Source organism: Phodopus roborovskii, unplaced genomic scaffold (genome assembly GCF_943737965.1).
Source record: "Phodopus roborovskii unplaced genomic scaffold, PHOROB, whole genome shotgun sequence".
Classification (NCBI taxonomy): domain Eukaryota; kingdom Metazoa; phylum Chordata; class Mammalia; order Rodentia; family Cricetidae; genus Phodopus; species Phodopus roborovskii.
In genome coordinates this window covers 9020588-9043488 of record NW_026126469.1, presented here as the reverse complement: position 1 = coordinate 9043488, position 22901 = coordinate 9020588, and the positions used below count along the sequence as shown (strand labels likewise).

The window sequence follows — 22901 nt, the reverse complement described above, 5'->3', positions numbered from 1 at the left end:
TTCTTAGGCTACCAGCAGAAACCGTGTTGTTTCCTTATTTACCCTCAGATAGAAAAGCCTAGGTACCCTCAGATGAGTATCTTCCCCTATACTCTGAGGCTTTCTCTTTATTACCCTGGTGCTGACTGAGGGCTTGACCTCCTCCCACAAATCAGCTACACTTTTGTATTTGTTCATAAGCAATGGATTTTTCCTACTAAGATGGTGTCAAAGCACAGTCCAAGAATGAGTGCTTGTGAGAAAACTCCAAAACAAGAGTTTTGTAACCTCGGTTTCTTCAAAACACAGGTTTGTTTTTGGAATGTGTTTGTGTGCCCTTCCCAAGTGTAGAGGATAGACGTGAGTTTACTTCAGATTACATTACAGCTGTTATTTGTTTATGTATCTCTATGGAAAAATGGTTTTGCCACGTGTGGCTTGTCCTCGTGATTGTACACTTTACTCGTGTGACTCTTCTTAACCCTTGGAGTACAAATTGTCTGACACTCTGAATAAAGTTAGTTATTATGTGAGACATTAGTCTGGCTTATTTTGAGGCTCCACTCTCCCAGGTTCTGCCAACTTTAGCATGGTGAACAACAAGGAGTTTTTTCAATATGGATATTCCTATATAATTTGTATTCTCATCCCCATTCACAGTAACTGGGCTATTTTCTGGAAGGATATCAAATAGTGTAATGAAAAGCAACTTTGTCTTGTGCTAGGCAATTTATAAAGAATTTTAATGGTTGCTTAGTTCTTGTACCTGGGAAATTTCAACTTAAGGTGCCACCATCTAGGAACTTCCTCTGAGCTGCCTCAACGGGGAAGGGAGACTAAACAGAACAACCAACCTCTTTGATTACACTGTGAATACTGGAATTACTGAGGACAACATTGGGGGTTGGTTACATTGGGTTTCCCACCTGGGTTTTAGAGGAGACAAAAACATAATGTCCACTAACCAAAACCCTTCTATGACAAATACATATTCCCAGACACCAGAGATTGTGACCCTGTAGGTCAAGGACTGAAAATGTACTTCTTACAAACCCCTCATGTGCTTCAGATGCAATCTGGTCTTTGAGAACTCTGGTTCTAGAAAATGGGTGTGATTAGATAAATCTAGAAACACTTCTGGTGGAAACAATGACATTTCTTCCACTGTGGGGCAAAGATCAGTTGAGCTAGTTGAGGAATGGCACCCCCAGGAAGGGTGAGTATCTGCAGTTCCTGTGGACGGCATGACTCCCAGCAATGCAATAACTAGAGCAGTCCTTACTGTTGGATCGGTGGGTGGCAACTATCTCTGCTAACAACGCTGGTCTGTGGACTTACTGTGCTAATGTGAGGGCATCTAAGACCAGAGGCTGGCTAGGAAGCGAAAGGCTCATTTGGACTAGGAAATCCTCAGCAGAACATGTTGTCCAACCGATGTTAGCACATGCTACAAAAATATTCACTTCAGATTCCCTTCTTTTGTTTGGCCCTCCCAGACTCTTTTTTCAGGTGGGTGCTGAGAAGCAAACTCTGGTCCTCTGAAGAGCATCGAATGCTCTTAACTGATAAGCCATCTCTCCCACTAGATTTTTGAGTGGTTCTCAAGAATCACAAGGTGTCCATAGCTTAAATAGATGGTCCTCCCTCCCTGCAAAGAGCTGACTTTACTTAAAGGCAGTAAAAGACACCTGCTCTAGGCTCCTGTGTCTGTCTGCTCACTAGGTAAATACACCTGCCTTCAAGGCCAAGAAAAGGGAACTTTTTAAAGATTTATTTATTTAATGTGCACTGGTGTTTTGCCTATATGCACTCCGTGTGAGGGTGTCAGATCCCCTGGAACTGGAGTTACACAGTTGTGAGCTGCCACATGTGTGCTGGGAATTAAATCCCAGGTCTTCTGGAGGAGCAACCAGTGCTCTTAACCGCTGAGCCATCTGTCTAGTACTGAAAGGGAACTTTTTTTCAGTATCTCCTTTCCTTGGTTTTGCGTGTATTTTGCTTGAGTGCATGTATGTGCACCACATACCTCTAGTGTCTGCGGAAACCCGAAGGGGGTGTTGGATCCCCTGAACTGGAGTTGCCAGTGAGCCACCAGATGGGTGCTGAGTATTTAACCCAGGTCATCCGCAAGAGCAGTTAATGCTCTTAACCGCAGACCCATCTCTCCAGCTGCAGGCGCTGCGTTTCTGAACAGTCTGCCCTGTGCCCACTCAGGTCCGGGTGCCCCCTTCCAGTGAAGATCCCGGCCCGATCTTTGGAGTGAAGATGGCTGCAAACCCAAGTCCCTTGCTTAAAGCAGACCGAGAACTTCGAGCCCTTCCCCGCGGAGCATGCCGGCCCGCGCGGTCCCGTCACCCCCCCGCCGCAATCCGCAGTGATTGGAAAGCGCCGGAGTCTGGCCGTGGGGTCCTCACGGGGTTACCTCAGTGGAGCTCCTCAGCCGGAGCCGGCAGCTACACCTTTGCAGGCCTAATCAAAAAGGCGCGCATCACCCTGCCCCGCGCACCGGAAGTGACGTGACGTGCTGCGCGTTCCCGCCGTGCCTTTCGCCGCCGTCCTGTGGCGGGAACCGCGGCGCCTGAGGGACGGTGGTGGCTGTAAGTGTCCGTTCTGGGTGTTCTCGGCCTGGGTCCGGGCTGGCGGGGACCCGGCTGAGTCCTCCACCTCGCGGTGGTCACTGCAAAACGCGGCTCGGGCGGCATTGTCGTCGGCAGCCCGCGGCGGGAGGCCGCTATCCCGTGAGGGGACAAGAAGCTGGCCTGAGAGCAGTGACCGCGTACTGTGTTTTCTCGAGAATTAATTAACCTGTGTGCCAAGCTTAGAAACTACGTTACTTAATGGAGTCATCTTTAGTCCGTCTTCACATTTCATTTGGTAAAGCCGAATGTAGTGAAGCCAGACTGTACAGCAGTAGGGAAGAGAGAAACAAGCACATTGCCATCGATGCTGGGAGTTACCAGAGAAGCCGGTGATCAGGGAGGGCAGATGGTTTCGAAGCCCCTAAAAATAGCCTGTAAATGTGCCCATGTATTAGTAGGTTGTACAAATCTTTCTCATTCCAATTTCTTACTTTGAGTTTATCAGAACAGTAGTGGCTTTGTCTATAGCAAGGTCCCACCTTCCTCTCCCTGTTCCCAAGTCTCTGAAAACCACCATTGACTTTGCCAGTAAAATTGCACTCAAGGCCCAAGAAGAGATGATATTGGTAATCTGCTTAGATTTGCCTCACAATTCCTTCCCTCTTGTGACCCTATGACCCGAGTGCATTCGTAGCATCCTAAGTCCTGAGGTGACTTTAGACTTTATTAAGCAAATGTTGAATGCCTTTGCACAAGGTTATGTGCCCTTTTGATGAGAACTTGCGCATAATTATTTGTTTCTTTCCTTTTTCTTTTGTCATACACCCAGGAGAAGAAATCATGCAGGCATTTCTAAAAGGCACATCTGTCAGTACTAAACCACAATTCACCAAGGATCGGGTAATACCCGCCACTGCTGGAACCAGTGGGGAAACCAAGAAAGTCAAGCCAGTGCCTTGGGTGGAAAAATAGTAAGAATTACCCATGCTTTTGTTGAAAAAAAAACTAATAAGTTCCCTTCCTAATCAGTTCTAGTCCACTTTTTTTTTTTTAAAAAAATGTAATGGAGATTTGTGGTATTTATATGCTATGTTTCTGTGAGCTGGTTGTAAACAGTAGTCCTACTGAAATCTAGATTCTGACCCTCTTTTATTATTGTATATTAGAAATTGTTGGGGTTTTGTTTGTTTTTTAGTATTAAAAAAAGGTTTGAAGTAGCACTAAATTATCATCAGCTAAGTGATACTAGACATAATTGTAACCATTAGCTGTGATTGCTGAGGGTTTTCAAGCTATTTACAAGCCAAACAAGGGCCTAATTTACTAAGCAGAAACCTCAGTCATAGTATTTGGGAGAACTACTTTGTCATAGTAATTACTAACTAATGGCTGGATTCTGTGGTTTAACACCTTTAGTCAGAACATTGGAAAGGCAGAAGCAGGTGGCTATCTGTGGTCCAGTTAGCGGATTCCAAGCTAGCCAGAGCTACATAATAAGAATTGTCTCAAAATATAAAAATTATTAATAAATGATTCACAATAAGAGTTAATAGCTGGGAGTGGTGGTGCACACCTTTAATTCCAGTACTCAGGAGTCAGAGGCAGGCAGATCTCTGAGGTCAAGGCTACCCTGATCTGCAGTTAAGTTCCATCCAGGATAGCCAGAACTAACAGAGAAAATCCATCTCAAACAAAACAAAAGGTCTCTTATTTTGGTGTAGTTCGGTTTTAGAAAAAGTGGTTCTAGCCATTTAATGTATTAGCTGAGGTGTATGTGTGTGACTTTATTTATTTAAGCTAAGTAGTTGCCAGTTAGATATATTTTGTAAGACAGACAAGTGCTACCCCACCCCCACTGTCCTGGAATACCCTATGTAGACTTCAAATTCAGAAATCCTCTACCTTGTCTCCCCTTGCTAGGATTAAAGAGGTGAGCTTCCACACCCTGTTCACTTTTTTTTTTTTTAATTAATTTATTTTTTACATACCAATTCCAGTTCCCCTTTCCTCCCACTCTCCACGCCCTCCGCCTCCTGTCTGCTCCACGGAGAGGGTAAGGCCTCCCCTAGGAAGTCTATTAAGTCATTCCCATCATCTAGTTGAGGTAGGACCAAGGCACTTCTCCACCCCCACACCCCTGTGTCTAGGCTGGGCAAGGTATCCATATAGAATGCACACCCAATTCACTTTAAATTCCTCTACTTAATATTTTATGTGTCCAGTACAGGTAGAAGCAAAAATAGTTTCATTCCAGTAGTATGTATTTGCTTAAGGTAAATACAGATGAAGATTTTGCCTACTTCCAAGTTCATAACTATTATGAAAGTGCTATTATTGGTATTTTAGCAGAAGGAACAAAAGCTCCATATATGCTAAGTAACCTCCTTTCCCTCCATCTTTCAGTCGTCCAAAGTGTGTGGATGAAGTTGCTTTCCAGGAAGAAGTGGTTGCAGTACTTAAAAAATCTTTAGAAGGAGCTGATGTAAGTAAATGTTGTTTGATGACATTGGGAAGTTAGGGCTTATTTACCTCTTCCTTTATTTTAACCTCTTATAAATATAACCTTAAGTATATGCCATGTCTTTGATGCTATTTATAAAACAATAATCGTCTTCTATGTGACATTATGTAGTATTTAAGAAAAGACCACTGAGTAGGGATGGGGAGTGCATGCCTTTAGTCCCAACACTCAGAAGACAGAGGCAGGCACATCTCTGAGTTCAAGACCAGCCTAGTCTACAGAGTGATTTCCAAGACAGCCAGGGCTACACTGAAAAACTCTACTTAGAAAAACAACAACAAAAAAGATCACTGAATAGAGTAGCGCCCTTTCTCCATGAGCTTTTATTTTGGAGAGGAAATCAACTAAATAAGTAAATCAAGTAGATATAATCATGTAACATGTAATTACAAACACAGTGTATAGAAAAGAGTTGATTTTTAAAATAGATATAGTTGGCTGGGTGTGGTGGCCTGTGCCTTTAATTCCAACACTCCAGAGGCATAGGCCAGCCACTCTAGTCTACATAGGAATCCCAGGCCAGCCACAGTGAGACCCTGTCTAAAACGTGTGTGTGTACGGATACATATTTTTTTAACCTAGTTTTATTTTTTTTTAAAAAAAAAAAAGCATTTAATTCTTAGAGCACTACATTTTCTGCCATGTATAGAACAAAGTATCTTTGGTAACTTGTTTTTTAAATTATTAGGGTCAACATAAGCTCATTTAAAGAGTTAGCAGATTTGTTTGGTTTAGTTTTTGAGACTGGGTTTAATGTACTCTAAGCTAGCCTTAGCTAGTAGCAGAGGATAAACTCATGTTTCACATCCTCCTGTTTCTGCCTCCCAAAAGATGTGATTGCAGGCATGTGCCAGGACACTTAGCTGAGTAAGCAGCTTTAAATTGTATATGAAAAAGTGTCCCCATGCCTTATGAGCTCAGTACAGAAAAGGAATCCAAGGTGAGCATGGAAGTAGTTTTTGCTTTATTCTGAAATTCTGTCTCTTAAACCTGGCTGCCTTTAGAGACTTATATCTGAAGTTACAGTTCAGGTTGAGGAGTATCACTTTTCCAGAGTGATTTAGATTATGGTTTTGGTTTTTGTTTGTTTTTTAGATTTTGAAATATTTGCTACATTAGGCAACTTTGTATCTTTTTAACAAAAGATGTGATGTGAACAACTTAAAAGAGAATTTTGTTTTAGCTTACAGTTCAGAAGTTTCGTTACTCATTCCTACCACAGGCTGATGACAAAGCCCTAGTATACTGGCCTTTTGGGAAACACTTAAAACCCAAGCCATAACATTTACATAAATCAAAATTAAGTATATTTGAGATGAGATCCCCCAAGGCAACACAGAATTCATTTATGTTTCATTCCTATACCCATGCCCTGAATTTTATACTGTGCCATTTCATGAGTTAAGGTTTTCTTTCATACAATCAAAAGCAAAGTTGTAAATGTCTTACCTATCCATGTTGGCAGTTGTGGATTGGTATCTCATCATTGCTGACTTTTTTTCCCCCACTTTTATTTGTTTGTTTGCCTTTTGTTAGAGTCTCTATGTAGCTCTGACTATCCTGGAACTCAGTACATAGACCAGCCTGGCCTCAAACTCAAGAGATTCCCCCTGCCTCTGTCTCAAGTCCTGAAATTAAAGACATGTGCCACCATACCTGGCTCATCACTGATTCTTAATTTGGGTACTACCAGTAAGTTATCATTTTCTACATTCACATGTCAGTACTCACTGGTACGTTTACCATTTCCTTAAAGTACATTGGAAAAAATGTGTTCAAAGTAACCATGAACTTGTGGCATCACACTAATGTTCAAAATATTTTGGATTTAGTATTTCCAATTAGGGGTGCTCAGCCTGCATTTCACATTGAGGGGAAAAAAAAAAAAAAAAACTAGTTACAAAACTTTAAAATCCTTGGCATTATTCATTTTGATTTGATCCAAATACCCATTTGACTTTTAATGCTATAATAGTATACAATGTTAATTGGTTAGTAACAGATTGCAAAATCTAATTATTACAATTTCTAGACAAATGTAAGACTGTCACCTAGTATAACATATTTGTTAACCTCTTCTCATTTAGCTGGACCTGCAAGTGCAGGCATAATTTTAGTTACTCAAGAGTGTTGAAGCTGCAGGATTATAAATTCAAAGACAGTTAGGCCAACTTAGCCAGTCCTGCCTCAAAATGTAAAGAAAAGGGTAGGGATGTTTACTGGTAGGTTTTCAAATAGCATGCACAGAGGCCATAGGTTTGATCTCCAGTGCTGCAAAAAAAGGAAAAGATCTTGTTTAATATTTTACAATTCAATTCTGACTAAATTTATAAAGTGGTTTTTGTTTGTTTGTTTTTGTTTTTTTTTTTTTTTTTTTTTTTTTTTAACTCTAAAGAATTAAAGTCCTGCCGGGGAGTGGTGACACATGCCTTTAATCCCAGCACTTGGGAGGCAGAGGCAGGCAGATCTCTGAGTTTGAGGCCAGCCTGCTACTGAGCAAGAGTCCAGGACAGCCAGGGCTACACATAGAAACCCTGACTTAAAAAAAAAAAAAAAAAAAAGTTAAAGTTCTCTCTTTCAAATATTTTAAAATTGAACTAGAATAGTTTTTTTTGTTTGTTTGCTGTTGTTTTTGTTTTGTTTTCTGAGATCAGTTTATATACTATAAAAATGAGTAATATTAAGGTAAGGTAGCCAGGCAGTGGTGGCACACTTTAATCCTAGCACTTAGGGGGAAGGGGGCAAGTGCAGGCAGATCTCTGAATTCAAGACCAGCCTGTTCTACAGAGTGAGTTCCAGAACAGCCAGGGCTACATAGAGAAGAAACCCTGTCTCTAAACACAGGAAAAACACGAAAGGGTAGTGGGTGTAAAACATGATACACACTACACATAAATCCATTATTCAATATAGAAGTAATAAATGTAAATTTAAAATATTTTAAAATAAATTTACTTAAAGAATTGAGATGTGTTGTAGTTACCTGGGTTAATCATTCCAATTAGAGCAATGTACATACTTAAAATTATGAACCTGGGAGGGTATGCTAATTAATTTTCACATTGCTGTGACACCATACTTGACACAGTTTAGGATTTATGCTGTCTCACAGTACAGGAAGTGAAGGCGTAGGACTTGAGTTGACTGCTCACACTGCATTTATGATCAGGAAGCAGAGCTGAATGCTAGTACTTATTCCCTTACTCCTTGGTGCTCCTCAGAGAATCTAGAACATGCAATCAGTCCTACATCCCAAGTCTCTCCCTTGTCAACTTGACAACCAAACATACAACTTTTAAGCCATGATATTCTAACCCTCATCCCCATAGGCTAATGGCTGGCTCATAATGTAAAATGTATTCAAAACAGTTTCAAAATTTTTCAGTCTTCAGCAGTTCTAAGATTTTAAAAGCATAAGAACAGAGACTCATCAAAAACTCTGTGTCTAAGCTGTGAGTCCCTTGCAATTCAAGCCCAATTACATAATTTTAATGGACAATTGTAGGGTGAAATCCCTATCCCAAAAGGAAAGAAGGGAGCATAGCAAAGGAAGAGTAGACCAAAGCATATCCTAAACTTGGCAGGACATTTATCCATTCTTACATGTGAGACTCTAGAACAAAGGACTTAGGTAGCCCCATCCCTCCAGCTCTGCCACCTACAGCACACATACTTTCTGTCTTGGACATCCCATGATCTTATGTCTCCCAAATCCAGGGTCTCTACTGCACCTTCTGCCCCACTTTCATGGATAGCTTCATACAGTGACCTCAGCAGCCTTTCTGAACCTTGTCATAAGCACTGTAACTTTATTTTCCATCAGTCATGTCTGTAAAACTAGTACCATGTAGATAATGATTTTAACTTCTTCCAGTTCAACATGTAGCCTGGCCTGCTATTGCATGGATCTGTGTGTCTTCTGGGCTGACCCTGAGTAAACATTTCTAGAGGTATTCCTCAAGGACATGCTGAGAAGTTTATGAACCCAAAACCTGTTAATATTAATCATCACATGGGGTATTTTGATTTTTATTTGAAAAATAGGGTCTCATAGCTTTATCTAAACTATGTGTTAATCTTAAGGTAGTAGTCTTTTTTTAATAATTTATTTTTCTATACATTGGTGTTTTGCCTGCATATATGTCTAAGTGAGGGTGTCAGATCTTGAAGTTACAGTTGTTAGCTGCCTTATGGATGCTCTTAACTGCTGAGATGTCTCCAGTCCCAAGTTTTTTCTTTTTCTTTTTTCTTCTTTTTTGAGGCAGGGTTTGGTAACCCTGACTGTCCTGGAACTCACTCTGTGGACTAAACTGGCCTTGAATTAAATTCAACTGTTAAATATAACTTAATATAATAAATACAAATTTTTAAAAGTCCAGCAAGTATAGTGAGTAAGAGCAGAGCCACTTTAGGTGAATGTTGGCAAGAAGAATGGAGTCAGAGTCCAGATTGAGAATTACATACATTGAGAGAAAGTTCTTATTGGAAGTCACTGTAAGTGCTTGAGGTTTTGTTACTGTTTTCCAAGTAGAATATGAAGCCAATGAAGGCTTTTAAGTAGCACTCAGAGTGACATCTAATTTGGGTAAAGCATGAATGAACAAGAAAGGCAACGTTTGGCAAAAGTCAAACTACCATCTTCTTGCTCATCTTCAGAATTCTCCTACCTGAATTAGAACTTAATGTAATATAAGGGTATAATGGCCTGAAATTCTAGGTGGAGGCAGGAAGGTCAGGAATTCAAGGTCATTTACAATTACATTGCAAATTCAAAGGCATATTTAGATGCTTTATAGATTTATTTATTTTATATATGGTGTTCTGCCTATGTGTATGCCTGCATATGAGAAGAGGGCGCCAGATCTCATCATAAATGATTGTAACCACCATGTAGTTGCTGGGAATTGAACTCAGGACCTCTGGAAGCTTCTGAGCCGTCTCTCCAGCCCCAATATTTAGAGCTTTAAATACTATGATACCACTTATATTAAAAACTTTACATATAATGTAGTCTATTAGGAAAGTCATTACACCATTCCACAGACAATTGGATATTGTCAGTTTCATCTATTTATGATAGAATATAATCTACAAAAATTAAAATTTAATTTCTACAGCTTCCTAATCTCTTATTCTATGGACCACCTGGAACTGGCAAAACATCCACAATTTTGGCAGCAGCTAGAGAACTCTTTGGGTAAGTTGAAATTGTTTGATGTCTTAAGTCACTATTCTATTGATGTGAAGAGACACCAACACCATGACCAAGAGAACAATTATAAAAGAAAGCATTTCATTGGGGCTTGCTTACAGTTTTTCAGAGGCTTAGTACATTATCATCACGTTGGAAAGCATGGTGGTGCACAGGCAGGCTTGATGCTGGAGAAGTAGCTGAGAAATACATCCTGACCTATAGGCAGAGATAGAACGTAGGCTTGGCATGGACTTTTGAAACCTCAGAGCCTACCCCAATGACACACTTCCTCTAAGGCCACTCCTAATTGTTTTTGTAATAATGCCATTCTGATGACTAAGCCTTCAAATAGTTGAGGCTTTGGGAGCCATTCTTACTCAAACCACTACAGATGTTCATTTTCTTTTTAAAGACTATACACCAGGTTTAGGAGACCTTTCTGATCTTCCAGAGGCCCAGAGTTTAGTTCCCAGCACCCATGTTTAGTGAGTCACAATGGTTCCAGCTCCAGGGGATCAGACACCTTTTTCTTACTTCTGAGAATACCCTAATACAGGTGGCATATACTCATAGAAACATGCTTAAATATGTTCATAGCCAATCATTGTGCATACTTGTAACACTCAAGAGGCTAGGGCAGGAGGTTCATGAGTCCAAGACCAACTTGAGCTACATGACAAGACCAGTTTACAAAATAATGTTAGTAATGGTCTTAAAGAATTTACTTGTAAATGCCATACTTAGTTGTACATGTGACTTAAGAAAAAGTACATGCACTGAGCCTGCTAAATGTTTATACCCATAGAATATTTAGGATCTCATACTAACTAGGGAAAATAAAGAAAAATCTAAACCATTGGCTTGAGAGATAGCTCGGCTTTTAAAGGTAGCAAAGGGCCAGAGTTCAGATACCAACATCCATATCAGGTGTTCCTATCAGCTCTCGGAGATCTAATACACCCTCTGGCCCACACTCCCACCCCCACCCCACACACCCATAGCATGATAGAACCTCCTAAAATCCCAGCAAAATAATCTCAAATTTGAGGCCAGTTTGGACATCACAGCAAGATCCTGTCTCCAAAAAGAAAAAGTACATGTACACAGTTGTCTGTGTAGAGAAAATACTGGAGAATTTTGAAACAGTGGTTTTTCTGGGGAATAATTTTATTTTTCTCAAATGTCTCTACTGGCATATGTTACTTTAAATATCTATTCAAAAGGTGTTTATTGGTGGCACACGCCTTTGATCCCAGCACTCTGGAAGCAGAAGGAGGCAGATCTCTTTTAGTTCAAAGCCGACTTAGTCTATGATGAGAGTTCCAGGACAGCCAGAGCTATCCTGCCTCTGACAACAACAAAAGTTTTATATGCCAGGTGTGATGGTGCATGCCTATAAATCCTGTACTAAAAAGTGGAAATAAGAGAATTGTAAGTTTGAGCCACCCTGGGCATTATTCTAATCTAGCCTAGGTAAGGGAATCTATCTTTTATGGACAAAAAAGCTTGTTTTGCCGTATCAATGACTGAAGTGTCACAGTTGGCAGTGAGAGACACTGAACGCTTCTGTAACAGCCTCTCCCTCAACCCCCCCCCCACTCCAAAAAACAAAAAACAGTCTACTCAGGAAGACATTCAAGATAGCTCCTCACAATTGATGGCTTCGGCGGGGTGGGGAGGTGGGGGGGGTATAGTTTTCTTTAAGGAACTGGCCACTGGGAGTTTGGCCATGCTTCAGTGAATATATGGGCAACACAGATTGTACTTGGTGAATCTTTTCTTCTTTTGGGTAGAGTGGACCTAGGAAGTACTTTGTGTGAAATTACTAAATATTCAATAGAAATATTATGTTGGAAAAAATACTTTTTAGAAAGTTCATATTTAGGCTTGAGGTATGTATAAGCCCTGAGTCTGACCCCTTGTCACATACAACCTCCTCATTGTGTTTTAATCCAGTACTTTATCTTATAGCAAGTTATTGTATGGGGATAATTCAAATATGCCAAATGATAACATTTAAAACTCAATTGGTATCTAGTAATCGAATAAGTAAATTGCCTAAGGAATATATTCTATGGTTTTAGTAGAAAGTAGATGCTTATTACACAAAACTGAGAAGTTAAATGTTATATATTTTTGTTTTGGGTTTTTTTTTTTTTTTTTTTTTTTTTTTAAGACAGGGTCTCAATATGTAAACTAGGCTGGCTGGCCTAACCTCACTGAGATCCCAGATCTGCTTGCGATTGCCTCCCAAGTGCTGGGATTAAAGTTGTTGGCTACCATGCCTGGTCTCTAGGTTTTAGCCAAAATGTTAAGTGCATAGCTCTGCAAAGAAAGACCATGTAAACTGTGCCTTCTGTTTGTCTTGCTCACCAGGTGGGTTCTAAACTCCTGAGTTAAAACAGTTTAGCACCTGGGTTACTTAGTGCTGTATGTTTCATAATGTTTTTTTATTTTAAAATAGGCCCGAACTCTTTCGATTAAGGGTTCTTGAGCTAAATGCATCTGATGAACGTGGAATACAAGTAGTCCGAGAGAAAGTGAAAAATTTTGCTCAGTTAACTGTGTCAGGAAGTCGGTCAGAGTAAGTAACTTGCTTCCCCTCTCCATAATACAGTTCATTTTATTTGCTTTAAATGTAGGCTTTCATTCTGCCTCTCCTCCCTGAGGTGGGTAGTAGGGCCATGGCCCCGCCCTTCCTTTGTTGTTACTTGGAAGGCATTGGTCAATAAGACCTCCATGCAGCGACATTACATCAGTAACAGTCAGGCAGCCTTCAGGCTGAGAAGCATTTTCTAGTTGTTTCCTGAATGTCATAAAATAAACAGTATTCAGCTTTGTTAAAGAAAAATGCTACAGGAAGTACAAATCAATATTCAGAAAAAAACCATAAAATTGGAATGTTTATAAGTCATGAATCTAGGAAAGAACTTATATCCAAATACATAATAATTAAAACTTAATTAAAAATACAACAAAATGAGCAAAGATAGACATTTTCTTAACCGCTACCATGGCTGAAATTTAAAAAAAAAAAAAAAAAAAAAAGACAAAACCGCATCTTAGAAAACAGTTTGTCAGCTAACCCTGTAAACATCAAGTAAATTGGGCTTAATTGAGTGAGATGGCCAACAGTTTTTGTTTTGTTTTTTCTTTTTAAGATTAAGAATTACCCATGAATGCTAGAAGCATGGCTCAAGAGGTTAACACCATTAATTACTCTCCCAGAGGCCCCAGGTTCAATTCCCAGCACCCATGGTGGCTCACAACTGTAACTGCAGTTCCAGTCCTCTGGAAGAACAAGAGCTCTTAACTGTGGAGCCATCTCTCCATGCAACAATTTTATTCCTAGTATACATGCATAGACGATAAAAATTTGTGAATGCCTAAAATATGTAATTATCCCTAGTAGTCAAAACATCCACATTTGTGAATGAGTAAAATATGAAATACCCATCTGCCTATTTGGCAATTAAAAAAAAAGTTGTATTGGCACCCACTGCTATATGGATTAATCTTGAAAATACACTTAAGTGAAAAACCCAGCTATATACACCATTAAACTCCACAATTGTCAAAGCTTAGGAGACAAGTAGGTAGGTGAGGGATTGGAACTGGAGATCTTAAACTGACTCCTAATCCTATTCACAGCTTCATTTAAGTGGATTCTAAAATTAAGCTTTAACTATAAAGTGATGACTTTACATTTCTTGAATACTGTAGGTCTCCCCCCAAACCCCTGGCCCCATCTTACTGTCTGCACTGACAGTTACCTATGATTACCCCCGTGGTCAGTAATCAGCTAGTGGAGAATTTCAGAAATACTTGGGTTTAAATTGCACACCATTCTGAGTAGCTTGGAGAAACAATGTCATTCTGACCTAAGACATAAATCATCCATTTGTCCAGGATGCCCACTATGAACTATTGCAGGAGTATGAAAGGAGGTTAAAGTTACTCTCTTCTCTTAATAACCCATAAGCACAAAAACAGTAATGTTAAATTTGTTAAATTTCATTATTTCTTTTTGTATCATTTTATAAATTCAACAGTGTAGGTTTAGAGACAATTCAGGGGGAAAAGTACTTGCCATGCAAGCCTTATCACCTGAGTTTGTTCTCCAGAACCCTTGTAAAGGTGGAAAGAGAAAAGAACCAACTCCAGTTACCTGTGGTGTGCATACACATTATACACATACCATAAGCAGCTGAATTAGTTTACAAGGCATGGGTTACCACGTACTGAAAGATGCAAGTGGGTTAACTGTATAGTTAACTGTAACTGTAAGTAAAGATACTTAGCAGTATTCAACTCCTGTGTTTCCGATTTAGTGGGAAGCCATGTCCACCCTTTAAGATTGTAATTCTGGATGAAGCAGATTCTATGACTTCAGCTGCTCAGGCAGCTTTAAGACGTACCATGGAAAAAGAGTCTAAAACAACCAGATTCTGCCTCATCTGCAACTATGTCAGTCGGTATGTATTTGCCTGAAAACATGTTAAGCCGCCTTCTTAAAATTGACAGAAAATTTGACAATAGTTGACATGTATTCATGGTGTGCCCAGTGATATGTCTATACATACATACATACATGTGTGTAATAATCATATCAAAGTAACATAACTCATCTTTCACCTTGGATTTGTAATGAGAACATGCAAAGTCCTCATTCTATGCTACTTTTAAGTACACAGTCATGGTTGGTTTTCAATCTTTTCCAGAATAATTGAACCCCTCACTTCTAGATGTTCAAAGTTCCGTTTCAAGCCTCTGTCAGATAAAATTCAGCAGGAGCGATTACTGGATATTGCTGAGAAGGAAAATGTCAAAATTAGCCATGAGGTAAGTACCAATTATGGCTATAAGTAATGAGGTCCTGAAAATTAATGCTTATTGCTACAAACTCAATGTTCAGGCATATTTACACAAACTGAGCAACAGTTGAAATGATTCCACACAACTTTTTAGTATGATGGAAGTGTAGGCTAGAATACCCTTTAAGTGGCCTGTGAAAAGGAAGAATCTTGTCCATTTGCCCAGATGCTACCTCATGAACCCAGCTAAAACTTTGCCCCCAACAGCAACTTTCCTTACCTGGTGAGCCATCTGGCCAGCCAAGTTTTCTTTTCAGGGAATAGCTTATCTTGTTAAAATATCAGAAGGAGATCTACGGAAAGCCATTACATTTCTTCAAAGTGCTACTCGACTAACAGGTGGAAAGGAAGTCATGGGGGATGTGATCACAGACATTGCTGGGGTAAGTTACCAAAGCAAGTCCTGGCAGTCCTCTACATTTTTGAGACCTTGTCTTTGATTTTTAATGTCTATTCTTCCAGGTAATACCACCCACAACCATTGATGGAATACTAACTGCATGTCAAAGTGGCTCCTTTGACAAACTAGAAGCTGCAGTAAAGGTAATGAATGAACTTTGAAGTTACTTGGAAAAACATACCACTTTGAAAAAAGTTCTAAAACTATTCTGTTGTAGGACCTAATAGATGAAGGACATGCAGCTGTTCAGCTTGTTAATCAAGTTCATGATAAGGTGGTAGAAGATGAAGAACTTTCTGATAAACAGAAGTCTATTATTACAGAAAAACTTGCTGTAAGTGCAGCAAAATTAGTAACTGAGACAGGGTTCTCTGCATGAGTGCCCAATTTAACTTTGCTGTTGTTTCCTTTACAGGAAGTGGATAAATGTTTAGCAGATGGTGCAGATGAACACCTGCAATTGATGAGCCTCTGTGCAACTGTGATGCAGCAGCTAACTCAGAATTGTTGACTTATGAATGACCTTTTGGATAATAAATGACAAAAACCCATAAAGTGAATATACAATTTATTTAACATTCAAACTTCATTAAGACATGTGCAATATGGCAATTTTGCTGGGGGTTTAACCCTACCTAGGATGATTGCTTGCTGAGGCTTAGCAACAGGGTCCAGTTCATACTTAGCACTAATTAAATACTTTATTGAATAAATACAATACCAAACAAAATGCATTCAAATGTTTTCTAAAAAAAAGAAAAATCACTTTTAAAGGCCTTTCTAATCAGGCTAATAAACACAATAAAGGCAAATATGCTAGTTTAACATAATTGGCTGATTTTATACAGCACTTATACCTTTTAGTCCACAAGTATATTATTAAATGATAGAGAACATCTAATACAACCATTTCTACATAACTAGTAAATGAGTTTCTAAGAAAAAAAGATTTTACAGACCCCATCTTTTTATCCCCACCCCAACAGTCTAACTCTAAAGAGGATAAAGGCAATTGCCTTTCCTCACAAGAGCTCAGGACTAAAGTCGCTTTGCTATCAGAATCTGTATTTGTGATCCGTTATGAGCATTGAGACAAGATTCAAATATTCTCAAAGAAGCACAATGCACGATGTGATCGCCTATTCAGCAACAGCGAGCACTGCATTCAAACTATCTCATCCCAGGAATTAAATAAGGTCAGCCACATTCATGGGCATTTCCTCCACTGTAGTATTGTAGAAAGTCTCAATGTCACGAAGAATCCTCTTGTCTTCTTCAGTAACAAAGTTTATAGCCACACCTTTCCTCCCAAATCGACCCCCTCTGCCAATTCTGTGTAAGAAAAAGAAACCAACAGTCACAAATTTGCTTTAGTGTTATTTAAAACTACTGAATATGACGATCCACTTGTTAACCATCAGCTGCTGTTTACTTATGGTTATAGTTCGTGCTTTTAAGTGGAGCACTAGCTGCTAAAAAGCCAATATCCAGAGGTGGGGGAACCATCTTCCTTTGCAGTTAGTGCCAAAAGAATTCAAGGCTTGTCTGGCTGCAAAATGAGATAGGCGCCTTGAGCATTATAATAAAGCAGATGACAGTATTGTGTTTGGGGTGAAATTAAAGCCCATACCAAAGTGGGCCAGCCAGGAGCAGTTGTCAGCCTGGGACAGATGTAGACACCAGGGATAAAAGAAAAAGTTATAAAGTCCATTTCGACGCACTTCTGGAACTGTAAACTGTAAATACAAATGCTGCAAGGTTAACTATTTTCTAAAACTTACTTTTTTCCAGTGGGAAAACAATTTGGTATGGCAACCCAAACTTATCACTGCTTTTTTGCTCATCTTTTCACACGTTATACTCAAAATTACTCAAACGTGTTATAACCTCCAAAACAGGTCCACCTTCCTACCAAGTACCAGACAATACAAACCACCTAATGCTCCCTATCAGAAATGCTAACATAACAAAATGCCTTGGGCTGGAACAACTTAAAATATCAAATAATCATGACAAAAGAAAATCAAATATAAATACCGACTCGCTCTTTATTCAAACAGTGTGCTGTTTCGCTTATGATTCCACGTCCTAAATTACGTCAACGCCGTTTCTGAGCGCCATCTCGTCATCAACTGCCGCTATCGACTCCTGTATTTTTTAAAAAGTCTTTTTTTACATCATATAACAAAGTACAATTCAATTTATTTAGGGATAAAAGCCACTATAACTAAACCAGGGAATCACTGAAAATGCTACCAGCAACACCAAGAAAATCCCAACTATATAGAATCAATCACCAGAAAGAAGCACATGAACACAAGAAAAATCACTAATAAGGCTCACACGTAAGCTAAGACCAAAAAAAGAACTAAAGCAACCTAATCTGCATGTATGTACACAACATTGGTCACGTTAATATTACAAGTTTTCCCACTTTGTTCTGACCAATCTTCCCAAATCCAATTTTACTTAAGACCTTGACAAAGTACTACCTATGCCTTTTTACTGGGATCTATTCCCTGAATTGCCATCCACCTTGTATACAAGACACTGTAGGAAAATGTTTGAATTTACTTCTCCAATACAAGTATTGGAAATGCTTTCTCCTCACCTGTGAATGTAATTTTCACGATTGGTAGGTAGATCATAGTTTATAACCAAGGACACTTGTTGCACATCAATACCACGAGCCTGGGGGGGGGGGAGAAAAAAAATATCAGGCTTTTCGTTCAATACCCTAATTCAAAACAGGGTTCCCTAATCAATGTAGGCCACAAGTTAGTAATGAACCATACTAAATGGTATAGCCCACTGTGGAGTGTGGTCTTAATTACTCTGCCAAATAGCCCAGTTGGTTAAGGTTATTTTTTTTAAAACCTTTCCCACAAATCTAGCTTTTGGTACATTACTTTAAAAACAGAAACTTACCAACAAGTCAGTAGTGATCAGAACACGGCTTGAACCTGATCGGAATTCTCTCATGATGACATCTCTTTCCTTCTGGTCCATGTCACCATGCTGCAAATGTTAACAACTCTTAATTCAATAATCTCTCAGTAAAGGTATGCATTTAATTTCTACCATGTATGAGACCAAGCGTCCCTGGCTGCTACAGGGTACAGAGCAGACAGGTATAGTTAAGAAACAATATTGTTTTGAGCAGGGGGAACGACAACACAGCACTTAACAGCCATATTGTAGTTAAATCCTGCTTAATGTAGTTAACTAGCATTACTAAATCCAACTCTTACCAGAGCAGAAACTGTGAAGTCCCTGGCATGCATTTTCTCTGTGAGCCAGTCCACCTTGCGCCTTGTATTGAGAAAAATAACCGCTTGTGTGATAGTCAATGTCTCATACAAGTCACATAGTGTGTCCAACTTCCACTCCTAATAAAGAAATTTATGTCAAATTTTGATGTTAAAAAATGCTATCTAATCAATGGTTCTAAACTTCCCTAATGTTGAGGCCCTTTAGTTACAAAGTACTTCGTCTTATGAATTGTTAATTATCTTTTGATATGTACAATTATCTGATGTAACCTCAAGAGGTTGCAATGCCCCATGTTGAAAACATTGGATCTTAAGACTTATTGCACCAAATCTTAAGACAAAGGACACTGGACATTAAAAAAGAGGTCCACCCCTGTCTTTGGGAATCCAGTGCAGTTACTTTTCTTCTTGTGTGTACTCTGCTAGCATTATTACAGTAACCAAGATATTATCCTAGTTTCTGCAATTTTAGCACAGTGCTTATACAAGAAGGTAAGGAAAAACTTATTTAGGAATTTGACAAATTACCTCTCGTTCAACATTAATATAAAATTGTTTGATTCCTTCAAGGGTCAATTCTTCCTTCTTCACCAGAATTCGAATTGGATCTCTCATGAATTTTTTGGTCACTTCTAATACATCAGTTGGCATTGTGGCAGAAAGCAGCACAACCTTTAAGAGAAAAAAATGGGTTGTTTGTTAGCTGTTTGTTAGCTTTACGCTAATGCTACTGTACTACAGGGGAAAAAAAATGTTTGAAACCAAGCGTCTCTGCCTTACTATGGTAGAGCCAGGCAGAGATAGTAAAGTATCAAGATATTTTCAGCAGGGGGAACGACAATAAAACACTTCAGTTATATTGTAACTGTACCTGCATGAAACTTAAATCCAAATATGTACAAATAAACCTTACCTGAATGCTTGTATTTAATTTTTGGAAAATCTCATAGATTTGATCCTTAAACCCTCGGCTCAGCATTTCATCTGCTTCATCCAAAACAAACATTTTGATCCATTTTGGAGCTGTTAATAAAGAAATCATACTGCACTCAACGTTCTCATACCCATTTTTGATTAAAAAAAAAAGAAGCCTTTAAAAATACTTACAAAGGTATCTTCTGTTTAGCATATCAAACACTCTTCCTGGTGTACCAACAACAATATGAGGGGCTTCAGCCTGTAACTTCTGCATTTCATTTCGGACATTTGTTCCTCCAATGCAAGCATGGCAAGTTGCTCCCATATAATCGCCAAGAGCCAAAATTACCTTTTGGATCTAAAAAAATCAAAAAATCTTCATTATCATTCTATAGAACTGTAATGTTTAAGACTTAAGCTCCAAGGCATAATTGCACTATCTCAACTGCCAAATGCTTTTTATGCATGCACAGCCCAAACTTAACCATTTCAAGCTTACAATTCTCTTAACTATTCACTGTTCCCTCCTCTTGCACAACTGGGGACCCTGTTGCCTAAACACCAACTCGGAACCAAGTAAAAAACTGTCTTCACTGTCTATAGTGTAGTGTTCTGGAAGGACAAATGTTAATTTTCTCCCATAATGCACTGTGCTTTGTCTTGACCTGAATAAGGGTTCCAGCTTCATTAGGACGTGTTACTTCAAAGCAAATATAGCAGTGCTTTGAAACAGCATGCAACAAATGCATCACAAACTACTGAGACAGTCAAATGTTTAACATGTCACTGCAGTTTTCATGTTGCACAACTGGATTCCGTGCTTTAAAACGGGTACAGATATAATCCACCCTTTGAGAAACCTATGGGTTCTCATCTCAACTGTCGAGGTACAACCCTACAAAGCCATACCTACAATACCCAGTTCCTGCTTAGCTTTCAATTAAAAACTTCCTGCATGCATAGATAACTAAAGTAGGGGCTCTGATACTCCTAAGACGATTCATACGTTTTAAATTCTTCAGTTGTGAAACCTGAAACCTATGCAACACGCAAGCAGTTTTTTGAACTACACTATCAATACCTGTTGAGCCAGTTCTCTGGTGGGGGCCAATACTAGTGCTTGGGTCTCCTTGAACTCAATCTCCAACTGTTGCAGGATGGAAATAGCAAATGTGGCTGTCTTGCCAGTACCTGACTGAGCTTGAGCAATCACATCATACCCTAAAAAAAGTAGGATACACATTTACCGATCCCACATCAAATCGTCAGTCTACTATACACCATGTATTCCAGTTGGAACATAAGTTATGCCCAAGTAAGTGATCAGCAAAGAGTATCTCTTCATTTCAGGTCAGTCCCGAAAGATGATTGCCATCATTTCACTTAAGGAATACAAACAGGTGCTAGTCATTCCCAAAGGTTACTTTCCCTTTTTTAGTCTACATGTGTGCAGACACTTAGTCAAGCGTCTGTCACTGGGTTTTACCTTTAATACATGGAATAATAGCTCTCTGCTGAATAGCGGAAGGCTTCTCAAAACCATATGCATAGATGCCTCGAAGAAGAGACTCCTTTAAATTCATATCATCAAAGTTATCAACAATTTCATTCCAGTTGCTCTGTAAAAGTTAATAATAAAACTGTGAGTAAGACGGAAAAATTTCACCTTCCCAAGCCTTCAACATCCACAACTACTTCTTACCTCGATGACACCATCGGGGTCCATTCCCTCTGGGCCGCCATGTTCTCTGCTGACAAGAACATTGCAGTTAGACAACTTAGTCCTTCCAAGCTTAATAACCCTTCAAACGGATTGCCCTTTCCGCCCCGTACCCCATCATCCTGCACGCACGCGTACTCCACTGAAAATGCCTATGATAGGTGGCATTGCGACTAAGCACCATCCTCCTTCCCCAATGGCAGAGAATGTAAGTTTAATTTATTGAGCCCTTTTACTTACTGCCCTAGAACCAGACCCTCCCGTTTGGGGAAAGCAGCTCTCGCGAGCGCTGCGCGAGCCGAGCTCCGCCCCTAACTCTGCGCAAGCCGGCGTGATTGACGCCGGGGAGGCCCAGCCGGGTCCATGCCAACGGTTCGTCGGCGCCCCGTTTGCGGTCCGGTGTCATCGCCCCCTGGCCGTCCAATCTCCCACCTCGACAGAATCCCAGGAACCCGAGCTCGCGCCACCGGCGCAAATAAAGTCGAGACCCGGTCACCCTGCCCTAAGCTGACTGCGCCACGGCTGCTTGCCATGTCCCGCATGGGGAGGGGCAGCCGCCGCGATGTCACAATTCTCCCAAGGGAAGGGCACCCTTAACACTCCGTTCTCCTATCCTTCCCGTCTTCCCACCATCTGGAGCCCTACCACCATGGAAGTTTCTCGAAGAACACAAGGGACTCTGTGTGCCCTAAGAAAAACCCCGCATACTTGCAGTGTGGCCGCAAGCCACCCACCTCAACTGCGGGAGCTAGTGACCTTCACTACAGGCCAGCCAGCGGCCACCCCAGAACGCCGTACCTGTTGTAATCCGCGGAGCCACCAGACATGATCCGAAAACCCACTCAGCGCCCGACTGAAAAGACAGCCGCACGGCGCCGCCCGTTTTTTATAGGCTCGCGGCCGGAACCCGTTTCTCGCGGAGGAATTTCCTTATCTCTCTTCGGAAGCCGCAAAAAAATGTGCTCCTCGGGTTTGTTACCGCAGATGAGATCCTAAGGGAGTCGATGACAAAATCCACATTTCACTATTACTTGGTATTACAGCGTTCCTGGAGATCCATGAGTCAGGAGCGGGGCTGGGACTCTTTGCGATCAGCGGAAGAATATTGCAGCAGCGCGACCGCGCGCCGCGCTCCTCGGACGCCCTGCTCCTACGGGGTTTCCGCGGCCCTGCCGCAGAGGCCGGCGAAGCTGGGGACGCCCCGGGCGGAAGCCGGTGGCGCTGTTCGCTGGCGGGAGGCGTCTGCAGGACGCAGCTCCGGGCTACCTGCGCGTCAGCGTGCCGCTGGGCCGGGCCGCCGCGTTCCGCGCCGGAGCGGATTCGTGTTACTCCGCCCGTTCTCACTGCTCTTTAATGGATCGGTAAAGGGCTACCTGGCATTTGGCCCAGCCGTTTGATATCCACTCAGATCTGGACCGCGTGAATCCCCTGCCACGCACGGAAG

At 40.6% G+C, this 22901-nt stretch overlaps 2 protein-coding genes and 5 non-coding genes across 11 annotated transcripts; 1 reads left to right on the top strand and 6 right to left on the bottom strand.

Annotated features, from left to right (window-relative positions):
- The first annotated feature begins 2453 nt into the window (after positions 1-2453).
- Rfc4 (replication factor C subunit 4) lies at positions 2454-16353 on the top strand. Its single transcript, XM_051191220.1, has 11 exons — positions 2454-2576; positions 3388-3529; positions 4962-5040; positions 10197-10276; positions 12738-12857; positions 14605-14748; positions 14995-15115; positions 15405-15530; positions 15610-15690; positions 15765-15881; positions 15963-16353. Exons 2-11 carry the CDS (start codon positions 3399-3401, stop codon positions 16056-16058), a joined length of 1095 nt encoding a protein of 364 aa, XP_051047177.1. The 5' UTR covers positions 2454-2576; positions 3388-3398; the 3' UTR covers positions 16059-16353.
- Positions 16099-22404, bottom strand: Eif4a2 (eukaryotic translation initiation factor 4A2). 5 transcript variants are annotated; one of them, XR_007834946.1, is made up of 12 exons: positions 22256-22394; positions 21440-21488; positions 21224-21356; positions 20819-20958; positions 19927-20095; positions 19733-19842; positions 19348-19491; positions 18799-18936; positions 18476-18565; positions 18159-18238; positions 17585-17695; positions 16729-16879 (listed from the first exon to the last, which is right to left on the bottom strand). XR_007834946.1 is itself a non-coding variant. In XM_051191218.1 (11 exons), the coding sequence occupies exons 1-11, from the start codon at positions 22282-22284 to the stop codon at positions 16735-16737; spliced, it is 1224 nt and encodes a 407-aa protein (XP_051047175.1). In that variant the 5' UTR covers positions 22285-22404; the 3' UTR covers positions 16099-16734. The 5 variants fall into 5 exon arrangements, 3 of the variants coding, with proteins under 3 accessions (XP_051047175.1, XP_051047174.1, XP_051047176.1); XR_007834947.1 differs by having other exon boundaries at positions 16730-16879; positions 17589-17695; XM_051191218.1 differs by lacking the exon at positions 17585-17695 and having other exon boundaries at positions 16099-16879; positions 21440-21485; positions 22256-22404.
- Positions 18311-18451, bottom strand: LOC127227291 (small nucleolar RNA SNORA4). Its single transcript, XR_007834976.1, has one exon. It is a non-coding gene; the product is annotated as a small nucleolar RNA SNORA4 (small nucleolar RNA).
- LOC127227287 (small nucleolar RNA SNORA63) lies at positions 18630-18761 on the bottom strand. The gene has a single exon (XR_007834972.1). It is a non-coding gene; the product is annotated as a small nucleolar RNA SNORA63 (small nucleolar RNA).
- On the bottom strand, positions 19135-19313 carry LOC127227301 (small nucleolar RNA SNORA81). The gene has a single exon (XR_007834985.1). It is a non-coding gene; the product is annotated as a small nucleolar RNA SNORA81 (small nucleolar RNA).
- On the bottom strand, positions 19571-19696 carry LOC127227288 (small nucleolar RNA SNORA63). The gene has a single exon (XR_007834973.1). It is a non-coding gene; the product is annotated as a small nucleolar RNA SNORA63 (small nucleolar RNA).
- LOC127227302 (small nucleolar RNA SNORD2) lies at positions 21055-21122 on the bottom strand. Its single transcript, XR_007834986.1, has one exon. It is a non-coding gene; the product is annotated as a small nucleolar RNA SNORD2 (small nucleolar RNA).
- Positions 22405-22901: the final 497 nt, after the last annotated feature.